The 15827-nt window shown below is 27.4% G+C and overlaps 1 protein-coding gene across 1 annotated transcript in view; it reads left to right on the forward strand.

The window, feature by feature from the left end:
- LOC111628185 (TATA box-binding protein-associated factor RNA polymerase I subunit B-like) overlaps positions 1–15579 on the forward strand; it is a 29575-nt gene extending 13996 nt beyond the window's left edge. Inside the window, exons 4-10 of the mRNA XM_023371928.1 lie at positions 2507–2603; positions 4611–4743; positions 6378–6531; positions 9509–9555; positions 14484–14574; positions 14643–14761; positions 14843–15579. Coding sequence (XP_023227696.1) covers positions 2507–2603; positions 4611–4743; positions 6378–6531; positions 9509–9555; positions 14484–14574; positions 14643–14761; positions 14843–15414 — 1213 coding nt within the window. The 3' untranslated portion in view covers positions 15415–15579. The remainder of the gene's footprint in view (positions 1–2506; positions 2604–4610; positions 4744–6377; positions 6532–9508; positions 9556–14483; positions 14575–14642; positions 14762–14842) is intronic.
- Positions 15580–15827: the final 248 nt, after the last annotated feature.

The raw sequence follows: 15827 nt of genomic DNA on the forward strand, positions 1-15827 counted from the left end.
CGAAGTTGGTGGTCGTCACATTGAACATTTACTCTAAAGTAGTGCAGCCACTGATTCGATGTACAGTTTGATTGTACTCTACTCTTTTGTCAATAAAACTTGTCATAAATACTGTATTCTGCTGTTTCATTTGGCATACCGACAGCATAGAACGTGCAAAGTGCTGTAGAAACTTTATATCACATTTCCAGCTATAGGTTCCTTATATCAAAATGTTCAAAATTTCATCCTCTACAATCCCCCAAATTTTTAAAACATCTTTCTGGGATATGGATGAATTATACACCCTGTATATTATACAGTAGAGCATCAATTATCCAAATCAATTTGGGACTGGGTTGTTTGGAAAATTGATTTTTCAGATAACCAATTATGTACGAAAATATATTAACCTATTCCATGTTGAAATTTGTTCAGGTCCTTAAGTACCCTCTCATGGTCATGCCAGGGCTGCCAGATAAAACACACACACCAACAAAAATAATATTGGAGTAGCCCAAGACAGACATGGCCAAAGATTGCAGTGCCACAGCACTAGCGGAAATTTAAATTTGCCGACTGGAAAGCTTTTGGTTAATTCATGTTTTGGTTGATCGACATTCGGATAATCGATGCTCTACTGTATATATATATACTTGAAATTCCTCCATCAAGCATGATGGAATACTTTTTATGAGATTGAAGAATTGAGAAGATTTCAAAGAAATTCAAGAAGAGTTGCTAATATTTCTATTTACTTAGTTGAGCTTGATGTTGTGATGCTGTTTTTGCAGCCCTTGACAAAGTCATTCTTACTCGATATTGCTCAAGTCGGCCTTCAGAGATCTGAGTTGTTCTTATTCTTTTAGATCTAGAATTTACTTGATTAATTTTATTCTTATGCTTTCCCCTAGCCACTTTTTTTTTTTTTTTTGTTATTTAAAAAACAATAAATTGTATGTACTGTACATCAGTTAGATGAGTGTTAACACTTTCTAAATAATGGGTTTGCTAGATCATTACTTCTGATTGGATAATAGAATGTCACATGTTCACTATGGAGAGAATTTTTTAAAAATTTGTTACAGAAGTGACACAATACAGCTGTCTTTTTTAAAGTTTAAATTTAATAAATTAAGTTTAAAATATGCCATTTACCAAAATATTAAAAAATGTATCTTAAGAGAAATTCCATTGTCAAGCATGAACTAAATGAGGTCTGAAATCAATAAAATGTTTATTCTATAGCTAATATTTCCACAAAATAACTAGCCTATACTTTCCATCAGAACATAAAACAAATATAACCAAAACTTCATCTGGATTTGACAAAAATTTCCAGAGTTATAAGGAATTCACACACACACAGACAACAACTTTTATATTATTAATATATACATACATACATACACTACATATCTCTTATACACAACATTTATACATTAGCTTTACTTTCACCCAGTATATCTGAGCACGTACAACCTGATGGAATTATTAAGCCTAATCCATTTCATTTGAATTACTGGACTATGAGTAAGTAATGGTTTAAAACAATTAGTACTTAACATTTAAAGCACTGATTAAAAATGATAACAATTGTACATTACCAATCATATATTGAAGTTTATGGCACGAAAAGATTGCTTATTTTAATTGGAATTTTGGTTACAATTACCATTATTTTTAAGCTAAGTTTTATTATTTATTTTAATTTATATGTTTTGAAAATGCAAATTCTGATAACATTTGTGTGTAGCACTTATTTAATAGACACCAATAAACAAATATCCAGCAAGAAACTCTTTATTAATAATATGTAATCAATTTTTATGGCAATTAAATTTAAATGAAAAGATAATTACTTAAAATTTTATATACATTTTATTGAAATTGTACAAAATATATTTGTAATAATGAGTTTACTTTTAAGGAATAAATTCTAAATCAAATATTGTTCAATAAACAAACATTCAGCATTTATGCATTGAAAAAATTGTTAAAGTGAATGACCATATAGTAATGGTACCATACTGATACTCTTACATATCCAGGTTGATTCAGATATGTCATCTCCCATTCCTAATTAGTTGGCAGTTCCATTTTGTTGAACTTGCATAGACACTAAAAGTGTCTATGCAAGTTATAGGTTATCATAAAACACTTTTAGTGTCTACAGATCAGAGTTAAATCAGAAATAATAGATTGTATTAAACTGTTCTTACTCAACTTTCAATTTGTTTTTATGAAATTTTTTGTAAGAATTAAACATTTTAATACATTCAATCAAAAATTTGGAATATAGAATATGGTTTAAAAACATTATGAAGATTATGATAAAGAATAAATGGTAATCATTGTTCAAGAAAATAATTAAGAACATAGAAAATAATGAAATTGTTTGGTTTTATCCTTTGGTATTGTCCTGTTGTATATAAAGTCAAAACAAAAGATACACAAATTTTCAAAAATAAATAAAAGTAATGAGGAATTAAAATTGTGAAAGTAAATTTAGTCTTATTTAATACAGATGGACAAGAGAAGATCATTTTCCTTATATCAGTGTATCATATTTATTGCCATCAACAATGATTTTACAAACAACTGATTGGAAACTTATCACTCCAGTAAGTAGTCTTTTAAAGAAAGTATTTAATTAACTTGAGTAAAATTCTTATAATTTATTTATAAAATTTAACAAATATAATACTTTAAATCATTTATTTTCTATATTTTAAATTTATGTATAATTTATTGTTTTCGCATTAAAAAATTTATATACATTATTTTACTGACTGTAGATAATATTTTCTAATCTAATTATATGTCTTTATTACTGTTCTTTACATCTGTTTGCTCATGCAACATCTCATAAAATTAATAATAATAGCTACAAAAATAAGTTATGTATTCGATGTAATAATTTGTTGCTTGGCCACCTATTTATTAATTTTTTGATAAAAATAAAATTTTTTTAATTTAAACAACTTTATTCAGTTTTATTTTGAATGTTCCTGACACAAGTTGCAATGTTCCAGTAGAAAGTACTGGAAGTTTAATTACATTTTTTCATTTATGTTTGTGATTTTTAACACCTGCTTCAAATTATTGCATTCGTAATCAATTAGCATATGTTTGCCTGTACAGTCCAAATCCTTATTATTGCTCTTGTTAAGATTGGAAGTGGTATGGTGAGATAAAAGTTATATTGATGATATCTTGATCATTTGGAGAGCTGAGCTGGATATCAACGACTTCAAACAATGCGTGAATAATAATCCTTATGGTCTTACGCTTAACCTAGAACAATTCAGCTACAAATACACCCATTTCCTAGACCTGAACATCTACCTTATAAATGGCCAGATCAAAACAGATATTTACTATAAACCAGGGTATCAACCATTATTCATACTGGTGGCCTCAAGTGATCCATATACATACAAAATAGCAGAGTTTAGAGCCCTTACAAAAAGAACCTTCACACACCGCACAAGCATTATTAGCACATGACAAGAATTAAAACAAAAAAATATCGGTGGCACATGGTTACCCTAGAACAGTAGTGCAAGGTTTAGCAGAGAACTATATTAAAACAATGAATGATCACACCATTTCCAATCTTAACAAGGGCAATAATAAGAGTTTGGACCATACAAGGAAACATATGCTAATTGTTTATGCTTCTAACACAATAAAGTGGTATAAATTAAGACACTTGGCGGGTTTTCTCATCTTTATTTAGTTGATACGTGTGAAAATTTTACACGTTTCGGGCTCTTAAGCCCCTCTTCAGCCAACTAAAACATTAAAAAAGAATATAACATACATATAAAAACACAAGTATTGTAGAAATCATAAAAATATAAAATGTACCTTTCACTTACAAAACAGTTCTACAAAATCCCTGATCTAAAACATATTCTGGACATAAACTTATTATATAACCAATATAAAGTATAAAACATATTTTGGACATATTCTTGAGATAAACATACACTGGACAACAATTATCAAATTGGTATACAATTAATTATGCTTTCTACTCATAAATCTGTTTACAAAATCCTTATTTCCTTTGATACGCATTGACAATATAATACGAATTTACATAACTTCTACAATATAAATTTACATATCTGACATCTACTGTATTTTACAATGTATGATTGTTGATTTATTTAACATTTCAATATTTAATATTATAGATTATTATTTGAACTAATGATATTACAATGTCTTGAAGTTGGTAAACATTATTAACATTTAATGTAGATTTACATATTATTTGATATAACTAATTTTTCTGATTTGTGGAATATCAAACTCTATTTTGCTAAAACTCATAATATACATTATATATAAAAACATCTTACTGAGGATTCAGGTTAGAATCCAGGTCAGTAAATCAGAAATTTTTGATGGCCCATTTTGAACCAAGGCAGCTATTGTTCTGGGGAACTACATCAGTGATTTTAGAACTTAAAAGTTTCAATTTTTAAATTTCCTTTTACTCTGTTGAATGAACAGGAATCATTTTGCTTGAAACATTTTATAAAACACTTTGCAAATAATTTTATTTTATTATTAATTTAATTAAAATGTGGTGTATTGTTTACATATTATTTTTTTAGTACAAACTACCAACATTAAATAGAATAAATGAATTGACTGAAAAAATGGCTAATTTTCTTGGAATCAAAGAAATTCCCGAGAAATTGTTAATGCCCATCATTGCCCGTTTTGTGATTGATTTAAATCTTCCATGTAAGTAATTATAATTACTTTTTTTATTTATTTCTGAAATTTGTTTAATATTTATCATTCATCTCTTTACATAAATATTGAATTAACAGAATATTAAACAATTGAGTCATTTTTTATCAATTAAACAATTATTAATGAGTTAATCATACAATAAGCTATACTTTTTTACTGTTATGTAAAATAAGTATATTTTCTGTAAAGAATTTAATGCTTACATAAATAATGCTAAAACATGTAGAAAAAGAGCGTGAGTTAAACACAATACCTGCTACACAAATATGTTTCCAGTTTTCCTTTGAAATTCTCAAATATATAGCTAAGATATGTTCAAATGTAATACAAATTTATTATCATCACTTTATAAATAAAATTTTATCCTAGACCAAAAGATCTTTTTTGTTTTAATAAAACTATGCTTTTTGATGATGAATAAAAGTAATGATGATGTAATACCAGCAATTAAATGTCATAAACTATTGAAGCAAAATTTGAATTAAAACAAATTCCTGTAAGATATCTGTTTAGACTTTGGCTCCTTAATTAAGTTATGTAACTGACACACAATGAATTTCATGTAAATGTAATAAATACCCCCTATAACATGGGTTCATATAAGACAGATTCATATAACACAGCATAAAAATTGTGATCATGTTCGTATAACACTGTAAAAGAATGAGACAGATTGTCATGGCTGACTCATGTCTTGATAGGATTGGTCGAATCCGGACCAATAGTGACTGCCGCCCAGCGGCACGTGTATATATGGACAGTTTAGGTGGGAAAGTTTAATTTTAAGAAGACTTATTTATCATCTTTTTAAATAAATTTAAAGAGATATTATAATACGTACTGTACATAAATTAGGTAAGTCTAATACTTTAAATTAGATTTATAATTTTTACATTATCTAAAACTAAAGTTAATTGCTTTGGGTTTGTCGCTTTAGATTTTACAAATGTATTTGTAAAATCTAAAGCAACAAATCATGTTATAGGGAAGTCTACTGTAATTAGTTATTTCTGATTTATATAACTATGAAACCGTAAGAATTCTTAACTTTAATAATGTAAAATATATATATTTTTTTTTTTTCAAATAACTGAATATTTATATAGTAAAGTAAAATACAGTAATACAGATTTTTTCATGAGGAGGAGTTTTATTACCACAAACTGATTAACCTACAATAGATTTATTTTATCAATTTTACAAGAATGCTATATGCTTCATCTGCATATGCAATACACAATATGTTAATGGGCACAACATGCTATATATCTATGATTTTTAATATCATCTCCAGTTTTGAAGCTCTTAATCCTTTAATACATGCTACACATTTTCACTGAGAATAATAATCTCAGTGAAAATATGTAGCATATAATTTGTAAATAAGTTTTAAATAAACAAAGTAAGGATGATGAAAAAATGTATTTACAACAACCTTTTAATAATAAGAAACAAACACAAAACAAATAAATAAATAATTTTAATTCTTAATTGACTTGGTTTTTATTTCATTGAATTAAGAAAATATTTGAATATGATATATAATATAAAAACATTTCAGGAAATTAAAATTTATTTATTATTATAAATGTTAATATTCATTTATTGAATACTTTTTACAGTGGAATTAATATCATTTATTCACAAATTGGTAAGTACAAGAATTCCTTGTATGAAATTTAAATTAGATGGATTACCAAGATATGAAGTCAGAGCAATGGCTATCATTGTCATAGCATTGAAATTATTGTTTGGACTAAATGATAAAACAGAAAGGTATTTATAATTTTTTAATGGTCCAATATATTATTAGAAAAAAATTGTAAAAGGGAAATAGACAATAATTGTTTTATTTTTTAATTCCTTCCATTCTGTGGACATTGCAGTAGAATTGAAAAAGGCACTCTTAAATTCAGCCAGGTCTAGAATGAACTGGCTAGATGGTGAGGAACAGAATCCATCATGTTTATATCATATCACATAAAAATTGCTGAAGATCAATCTGAGTCATTCTAATAATCTGTTTTTTGTCTGTGTTCTTTAGAAAAGCAGGTTTATGCATTTTCAGCTTCTGCCATATAGTTATTGTAGATCAGGGTTGCCAACTTTTTTCTGAGAAGGGTCCTGTGAGATGTAAAAGACAAGTCTGGAGCTAGGTATAAAAGATAAAAGAAACACAAGCTTTGACTGTATTTCTGAATAATGACATGTATCAAAATGAAATTTTCAACTATCTGATTTATTGAACGAATGGGGATAAATTTTGTGACACCCATCTTAAAATCTCCTTTAGATACAGTATATAAAATCAAAATATTCAATATCTTATTTTTCAAAAAGTTTGTTTGCAAAGGTGCCATAGGAACAAAAATAAAAACTTTAAAAGTCAAAAAGTATTCTCCATGCAAAGTTCTCTTCTGACAGAGATTTGTAATTCTAGTTGACATTTATATGTTTTAAACTAGTTGTTGATAAAATCATGTAAGTGAAAATAAGCTATGCAAATCAGATAAATATGCTTTGGGATCTCATTTCACCTGGGGACTGTTGGTTGGAGACTACTATTGTAGACAATAATTTATATATATTGTTTGGATACATTTAATTTAAAAACTTCAATTGCATTAGTTTGTAATAATTTCTAATTGTGTTATTATTATTATATTTTTGTTTATTTTAAACTCTAGAAGATATCTAAAGGTGTTGTCAAGGATAAAACTAAAAATGCTAATAAGATATATTCAGGCATCTAGTGCTTTAAGCAGACAAAAATGAAAGTTCTGGGAAAAATAGAATCATTGGTGCACTAACACTATAAAGATGGATCTTTTATTATCTTGTACACTGTTTCTAGACATTTGGCTGAATCTTCAGAGTCTATGCTTGAATATGGTTTATTAGCATTTGTTTTTAGCCTTAAGTTTCATATAAAAAAAACAAAACAGTCTTTTTTTACTATTCAGTTTAACATATAAAGACGATTATATAAATTAAGCAATCTAAATGTAAATGTTTTATGTAAAATTTATAAATTTACATAAAATTTTATTTAAGAAATATGGCATAGCTTAGATTAATATTATGTTATTAATGTAAACTTTAATCTGATGAATTATCCAATAACTCAAATTAAAATGTTTTTAATATAAATCTGGTTAATATGAAGATACTATATACTATGTCATATTTCGAAAGAGAGAATAACATGTAGCCAATTGCTTTACAGAATGCATGCATTTTGTGATTTCCGAAATTGCATACATATGTTCTGTGAACTTGTGAAGCATGGAGACATTTACATCTAGATTGAAAAATGTAGCTCTACAATTCTGCTGTCTAAGCATAGGATACACAAGTTTAACTTAAAAAGCTGAAATAATTAAAGATAAACATGAAAACATACTTTTTATCTTTACTTCCCTTATGATCTCCAAATAATATGAAAATTTCTGCAAGTTTCAAATGTGATTCCACTTTTTATCATCATGGTTAATATTGTCAAAATACATTATAAAAAGTTTATTTATTGTAATTAGAATTTGGTTATTGTTATCTTCTGGTAAATAGCACAAATAGAGAGCTTAAAAAGTCCTATATGTCTCAACATGTAGCTGATAATGATTGCATGTTATCAGTCTTAAAATATTTAATGCTGGTAACTGTTATTTGCTGGCATTACAGCAGTTGTTGATAAACAATACTGGATGAATTATAACTATTATTATTGTTAATCATAGCAGAATGTATAATTTGAAGACTTTAAAACAAAAACTAATTAATTAAATGTTAGTTGATAAAATTAGAGGAATTTCTGGTTTCAACCTTAGTGATAAAATATAGCAGACTCTGGTTGTTGTAATTTGGTATGTGTATGGTGTTATCTAAAAATCATTGAACTATTGCTAAAACCAGTTGTAGTACATTGCTGGTTGAATATTCAATTACTAGAACAAAGTGCTGAATATTTGTGTGTCACTCTCATTGCATTACAAAACTAAAAGTGACCTAATTTCACACGATATGTTTTGTATATCAAGTTTTGTATATTTTGTAGTTTTATATATATTTGTAGATTATGTTTTGTATATTTTATATATATATATATAAAATCAAGTTTTGTTATAAACTTGGAAAAAATGGCAATTGACATTGACACACAGCAAATACTTAAAGAAGCATCGAATGATGGAAAGAATGGTAATCATGTTTTAAGTACAAACAAAAAAAGCAAGACAGATAAAGAGCAACATGAAATTAATAATTGATCTTTTTTTCAATATGGAGGGAATTGTGAACAAGAAATTTTCCTGATCAAATGGTGAATACAAATTTTTATTCTGATGTTTTGAATGATTGTGTGAAGACATAACCTCACTTTAAGCTGTCATGGTGACATGATGACTTCTTCTATTTCCATACTCATCAGATAAAGCCCCATATTTATTTACTCCTCCTCAAAATGTTGAGCTCAGCTCAAAGAGCAGAGATTTGAATCAATTGAAGTAATCAAGATAATACTGCTATGCAATTCTAAGTCAACTGACATAGGACTGATGCTGCATCTGTGTGTGATAGAAATGCTGGAATTGTTTCATAACTTTACTAGCAGCTATGCAACAGTTCCGACATTTCTATCACACTTTGAAAAGATAAAAATTATTTTTTTTAAATAATATATTTGTTATTATATAATCTGATTTTTTTATATCAAATTTCTTATATTATTAATAATATAAAAAAATTTTTGTTACAGGCAGTTAAGTTCTTTAGGAAGAAAATTAGAAGAATACAAAAATTTTGGTAAAAAAACATATTTGTTGTTTTATGAATTTATTAATAGTTAAAAATTTACTTTAATCCATAATTTTCTATTTTATATAAAAACTAAATTAATTTAATATATAAATTTGATAAAAGTATTTAAGTAAAAATATTTTCCTGCAAAAGACCATCTTACATACAGGACATTTAATACAGGAGATATAAAAAGAATTATTTGATAAAACTCAACAAAGTTTGGTCTACTGTACATACTTTACTGAATTTGTTTTAAAAAGTATGGATCAAAATATTGCATCAGTTTACACCATAGTAGCTTCTGTTTCTTTAATTGTTAGAGAACACATGTCAAATACTAAATTCTGGCTGCATAAAAGGAGTTTAGAAACAAAATTATCACAAAAGTATATTTCTATTATTTTTTTAACATTTAACAGATTAAAATTTTACTAATTTTATCCATTATCTTGTTTACATATTGATTTAATTGTAAACTGCATGCTTTAGTAATTAAGCTTCTGCAAGTCCTCCAAGTCCAGGTTTTAAAATCTGCATTCACTGAGCAATAAAATTGATGGTAGAATGTTATTGGTTTAAATGGAGTTTTTTAAGACAAAATTTTATTGAAACAACGGTGAAGTTGGAAATATTTGCTGATAAACAAAGCTGTAAGAATCCCAATAATCAAATGTCACCTTTGTGACTTTTGTTATTCAGATACTTAAAGAATGTTCAAAAAGATCTGGTAATTGTGGTAGCCATGATATTCAATGAGAAAATGATTTCCTGACTTAGTGGAAATAATTGGCTAAATTTAATCGGATATGAAGGGGTACTCCACCTTTGGCAAAAATTATGGTATGAAAATAAAATCTCTGCAGAAATTCCAGGATAGTGAAGTTTTGGAGTATTTTTCTGTATGTAGGTGCATTAACAAAACATGCCACTGGCTAAATTCAGAATTTTGTTCAAAAAACAAATTAAACAAGGACAAACTAAAATTGAAAAACTGTAGTGTGATGCAATTTCAAGGCTTCATTCGACTTTGAGAGTGTAAAGAAATGTGCGAGTTTTTGTCAGAACAAACTTGGCAGTTATAAGTGTTCATAGAACTGTTTAAATGAAAATGTTCCTCATTTCTCCACAGAATTTGTCAAGGCCACCAATCATTATTTGAATGATCATTCTCAAGGCAAATATATTGCATTATTATTATCCCACACTCAAGAATTGCTTTGCAGTGATATCAACTCTCTACACAACAATGTGAAAGTATTAATATTCAGTTGCCATGATATTGCACAAGCATTACTGCTGCCATAAGATTTTCCATACTTTACTCCAAAATGGCAGTTGTAACTTTTACCCTGTTTTCATAAACTTAAATTGGTTTGCACTCATCCTGGTTTCACATTGAAAGTTCCAGTTTTCTCCAAAATGTGAAATTATTTTCCAAGTTTTGGATAAAGGTTCTCCATTATTGATCCTTTAACCACAAAAGCACTGGCATGCCAGTTTGTTGTTAGTAAAATAATGCATAGTGCACGATTTGATAAAGTAAGCACCAGGATATGAAAGATTAGTGAAAAATGGTCTCAAATCCTTTATATACCCAAATTTTGTTGGTGTTTTTGTTTGTCATATTGAAGAAACAGCAGTGCCAATTTTCACCACAGCATTTTAAACCAAAATTTATTATTTCAAAAATTGAAACTGCATATTCAACAAGGCTTGTACACCAAATTTGGTTGACATTCATTCAATATAGTTATTTTTAACACAAAGCTTTAAATAACAAAGTTGGTCACAATTGAACAGATGTTTAAATTTTATTATTTCATTAATATTTCATAAAGCAACTTTATTAATAAAATTAAACTATCAAATTGCAAATAAATTTATCTAGCAACATTGCCTGACTCACTATATAATTCATTTTTTACTTGGGTTATTAGTGTTCTTATAATAGAAATTGCTTTTATTCTTTTGCTACATGCAACAGTTTTAATATCTCCATTTAAATCTGGCAAATACCGATAAAAAATCAATAAAATTACATCTCAGTAAAGAACAGTTTCACTTCCTCTAACCCTTCTTAATAATGAACATAACATCATTATATAGAATCTGTACACATTAATGAAGGAAATTTTCAAAACTTCTTCATTGATTTTATATTAAATGTGTTTACATTTTAAAATATACAAATAGAAAATTTTGTCATAATAACAAAGTTATAAAGTTTATTTTTAACAACTAGTTATTATGACAAAATTTTCTATTTGTATATTTTAAAATGTAAACACATTTAATATAAAATCAATGAAGAAGTTTTGAAAATTTCCTTCATTAATGTGTACAGATTCTATATAATGATGTTATGTTCATTATTAAGAAGGGTTAGAGGAAGTGAAACTATTCTTTACTGAGATGTAATTTTATTGATTTTTTATCGGTATTTGCCAGATTTGTTAAGTAGAATATCATTTGTCCATACAACATGATTCATCTATATCATTTTAAGTAACCAGAAATTTTCTGTGATAAATTTCAACTAGCAATCAAAATTTTCTTCTCACATTTGCTATAGACAGATGACTTAGAGTGTGTGTATTGTGATATGAGACATACAATGTAAGGTTGTGTTGCATCATGAATTAACTGACAACCTACAAAAACTTGAGGTTTGTGTGTAAAAGTATTTATAACCTGTTAAGAAATGATAAAGATAATCCTAAGAAGAAGGAACAATCTGGAGTGTACAAAATACCCTACGAGAACAAACAATTAGAGGTCAAGAAAAGATTATGTTGGTGTGTCACAAAAGCTTGAATCTAAAGTGGGAGGAAGTGAACATTGTCAAAGTAGTGTACACTCTCCATCTCTTGCAATGAACATGGAAAAAATAGAAATACAGTCGACCCCCCTATAAGATAGAGATACGTTCCATTCTCTAGGAATCCGCTTTCTTACGAATCCTTCCAATCACAACCCGACACGTGTCAAGTTTACGGACTACGGCTGTTTGAAAGATTTTCTTCCATAAAATTAATCGATTCTAGACTAATCCGACTCAACATTTCCAAAATACGTATATATTTTTTGGGAATAATCCGTATAAACTACGCTATAAACAAAAAATTGTAGGATTACTTACCGAGTGTCACCATTCGACATTGCCATTGCTCAACATTGTTTTCGTCGCGGAACAGCTCAGCAAAGAGCGGCCGATTTCTAACAACTTATTTTTCTGTGAAAACTTCGTAGAACTTCGGAGACATCATTAATATAAATAATTTTAATCGCCGTTGAATAAGAAATGTTTCTTTCACAAGAAATGTATAAAATTACAGTACTGTATTAGACTTACGGTACCTAATTTACATACTGACAGACGATAGTTAGCGTAAAAATCTCCGTAGCGTGGCGCCACGCTAGACGGCGGAAATTATATATTTAATTATAACAAAGTTACAATAAGTTAATATATAATTATATATACAGTACCTAATTTATATATAATTAATATATAATTATATGTACAGTACCTAATTTATATATAATTTATATAATACTGTCCAGACGATAGAAATCTCTCCGTAGCGTGGCGCTACGGACGGCGGGAAAGTAGTTCGGCTTCCCGATGACGTTTGAGGTGTTTATAGGGAACTTTTACTATTTTTTACGGATACCGGTAGCAATTTTTTCATAGTTTTATAGGAATCGTAACTATAGGGACCGTAATTATAGGGGGGTCGACTGTATATCAGAGTAAAATAATGACCAATGTCTGAATGCCAGGGATGCAAATGCATTGCCCTCAGCATGGAAAAACATAAGAAATTAGGGCATAAAAAAACACTTTGCATGGCCATACAGGAGGTTAATAGAAATCAATTTTGCTTTTTACTTTTATTTTTATCTTATATTTATTTAGAAATTTTATCTAATATTTTTTACTTATTTCTTAATATTATTTTATTTATTCAAGTTTAAATTTGTAATTGAATTTTAGTTTTATATACACCATTTCACACTGGGACATACGTAAAAACAGACACAGAACCAACTTCCAGTGCATATAATAAAAACAAACACAGAAAGAGTTGGGAAACATTTGTGCAGTTTTTTTTTTAATTATGTGCACTGGAAGTTGGTTAGAATTTAAGTTTTAAATGTAAATTTGAATATCTGAATATTCCTTTTCTGTAATGATTTATGAAATTTAAAAACCTGAAGATGACCTATAATATGTTGAAAATGTTTGTTTAAAATAATTAATAGTTTTTTCAACAAACATTAAGTGATCTAGTATGATTGTTGTATTTCTCTACTGAGTGCACTGTTTGTGGATCAGCTTTAAAGTTCTAGTACAGAATTGTTCCGTGATCATTCCTCTCTTCAAACATTTCTGAAGTTGTCTGATGGCCTCAATGACATTTTTTTTGTTATAAAATCACATATGAGGGAAATTATTTTTCAAACATGATGATCATAAACATGCTAACTGTAACATAAAGTTAACTACTAATTAATAATCTTCAAAATATAATCAAAAATCAGCTAAACAAGATAGATAATAGTTTAACTATCTTTATGCAAAAATTTTGACATTTAATTAATCAGAAATAACTTACAAAATTCTGTGAAATTCAAAATTATATACTTACAAAAGATCAGTATGTAGCAGAATTGAATTTCTCATCTGTTGCATACAAGACAGATATGTTATCAGGACTGAAGATTTGAATCCTGTAACTATTGGCATGTATTGTTGGATACAAGTGTAAATGGTAATAGCATAACTTCCATGTCAGATAACCATAAAACTAGTTATGCTAGCCATGACTCCATCTGGATAGGATAGTCTGTATACTTAAGTTAAAACAAAAATTTATTATAGTTTTTTTTATACTTCATTATTATTTATAAATTATTATATTTTGCAGGAAATCAATTTTTCATTTGGGAAGATTGGGTTGAACACATGAAAATACAAATTAACTTTATTTTTCATTCACATATCCCTTTAGCTTTATTGTAAGTTTTATATATAATATAAATTTTAACTATATGATATGTTTTAAAATATAATTTTGATATTTTAGCATGGAAAATGATGTTTATGACATAGATAGATATAATCTGTTCTATGATCAAATAGTCCACAGTCACTGGAGACCTAAATCGGCTCCATGTTCCAGTCGGAATATCAAAAAAAGTTTTGGTACGTAATTATTTATAAATTATTATTATTCTTTAAAGAACATTTGAGAGAGAAATAATATTAAAACCTCTTTTGCTACAGAATTTTATGACAGCTTAAAAAAAGTATTTTCATCTTTAAAAGATTCAAATGAAGAGCAGCTCTCTTATCCAAAAACCAGTTTTCCATACAGTGTGTTGTTGAATTACTATAAGGAACTTTATTTTAAAAATAACTCAGAAAAGAAACTATTTCATCACAAAACTCTAAAATATTTAACAAATTGTAAAGACTACTATGAAGATTTGGAAATTACTAAAATTTATCAGGATCAAGAATTTAATGACTTGATTTTGGGTTCTAAAAATGCTTTTACTCAAGACTTTCCATATTCACAGTATTGGATAGCACATTTTCAGAAACACACAGTTCCAGAAGTTCCGTACGATTCTTTCAAATGGTTATTGTCGGTCTGTTCGTGTTACATTGAAGTTTCTACAGACGACTTGTATAGAGAAGTAATGCAGTTGGAAAGCTTCGTTGTTAAAGACTGTCCGAAGTTAAAAGTATTGCCTAGGAATTATACGACTACAGTTCATGAACTGAAAGAAAAGACATTTGGTAGAAAAATTAAGAAACCCAAATATAGAAAATCAAGAAAGCAACATAATTGATAATATATTCAACTATTTTTCATGTTAATTAATTAATTAATTATTAAAATATTGTATATAAAGAAAAAGTAAGTTTGTCGTGTTGCAAAAAGTTTGTTCACTGAAATTTAATAAAATGAATTTGAAAATTTGTAACAAATTATGAAAATATTTCATTTTAAAATATGAAAGAGCAATATTAAATAATATAATAAAATGATCATCATTACATTAATAAATGTTAATTATGTCAAATTATAAAAACCATTAACTTATTTCAAAAGTTTGGAATGTGTTACAATTAAATAAATAAATGTTTAAGTTAAATAATTGCATCAATTGTCAAAATATTAAGATTATTAATATATTTTTGATGTCCTCTGGCTTGTTGAATCATCATCTCATCAATTACAAGTTTGGAACATTTATCTGAG

The sequence above is a fragment of the Centruroides sculpturatus genome, unplaced genomic scaffold, assembly GCF_000671375.1.
Source record: "Centruroides sculpturatus isolate CEXI.00-Female unplaced genomic scaffold, Cexi_2.0 scaffold503, whole genome shotgun sequence".
Lineage (NCBI taxonomy): Eukaryota > Metazoa > Arthropoda > Arachnida > Scorpiones > Buthidae > Centruroides > Centruroides sculpturatus.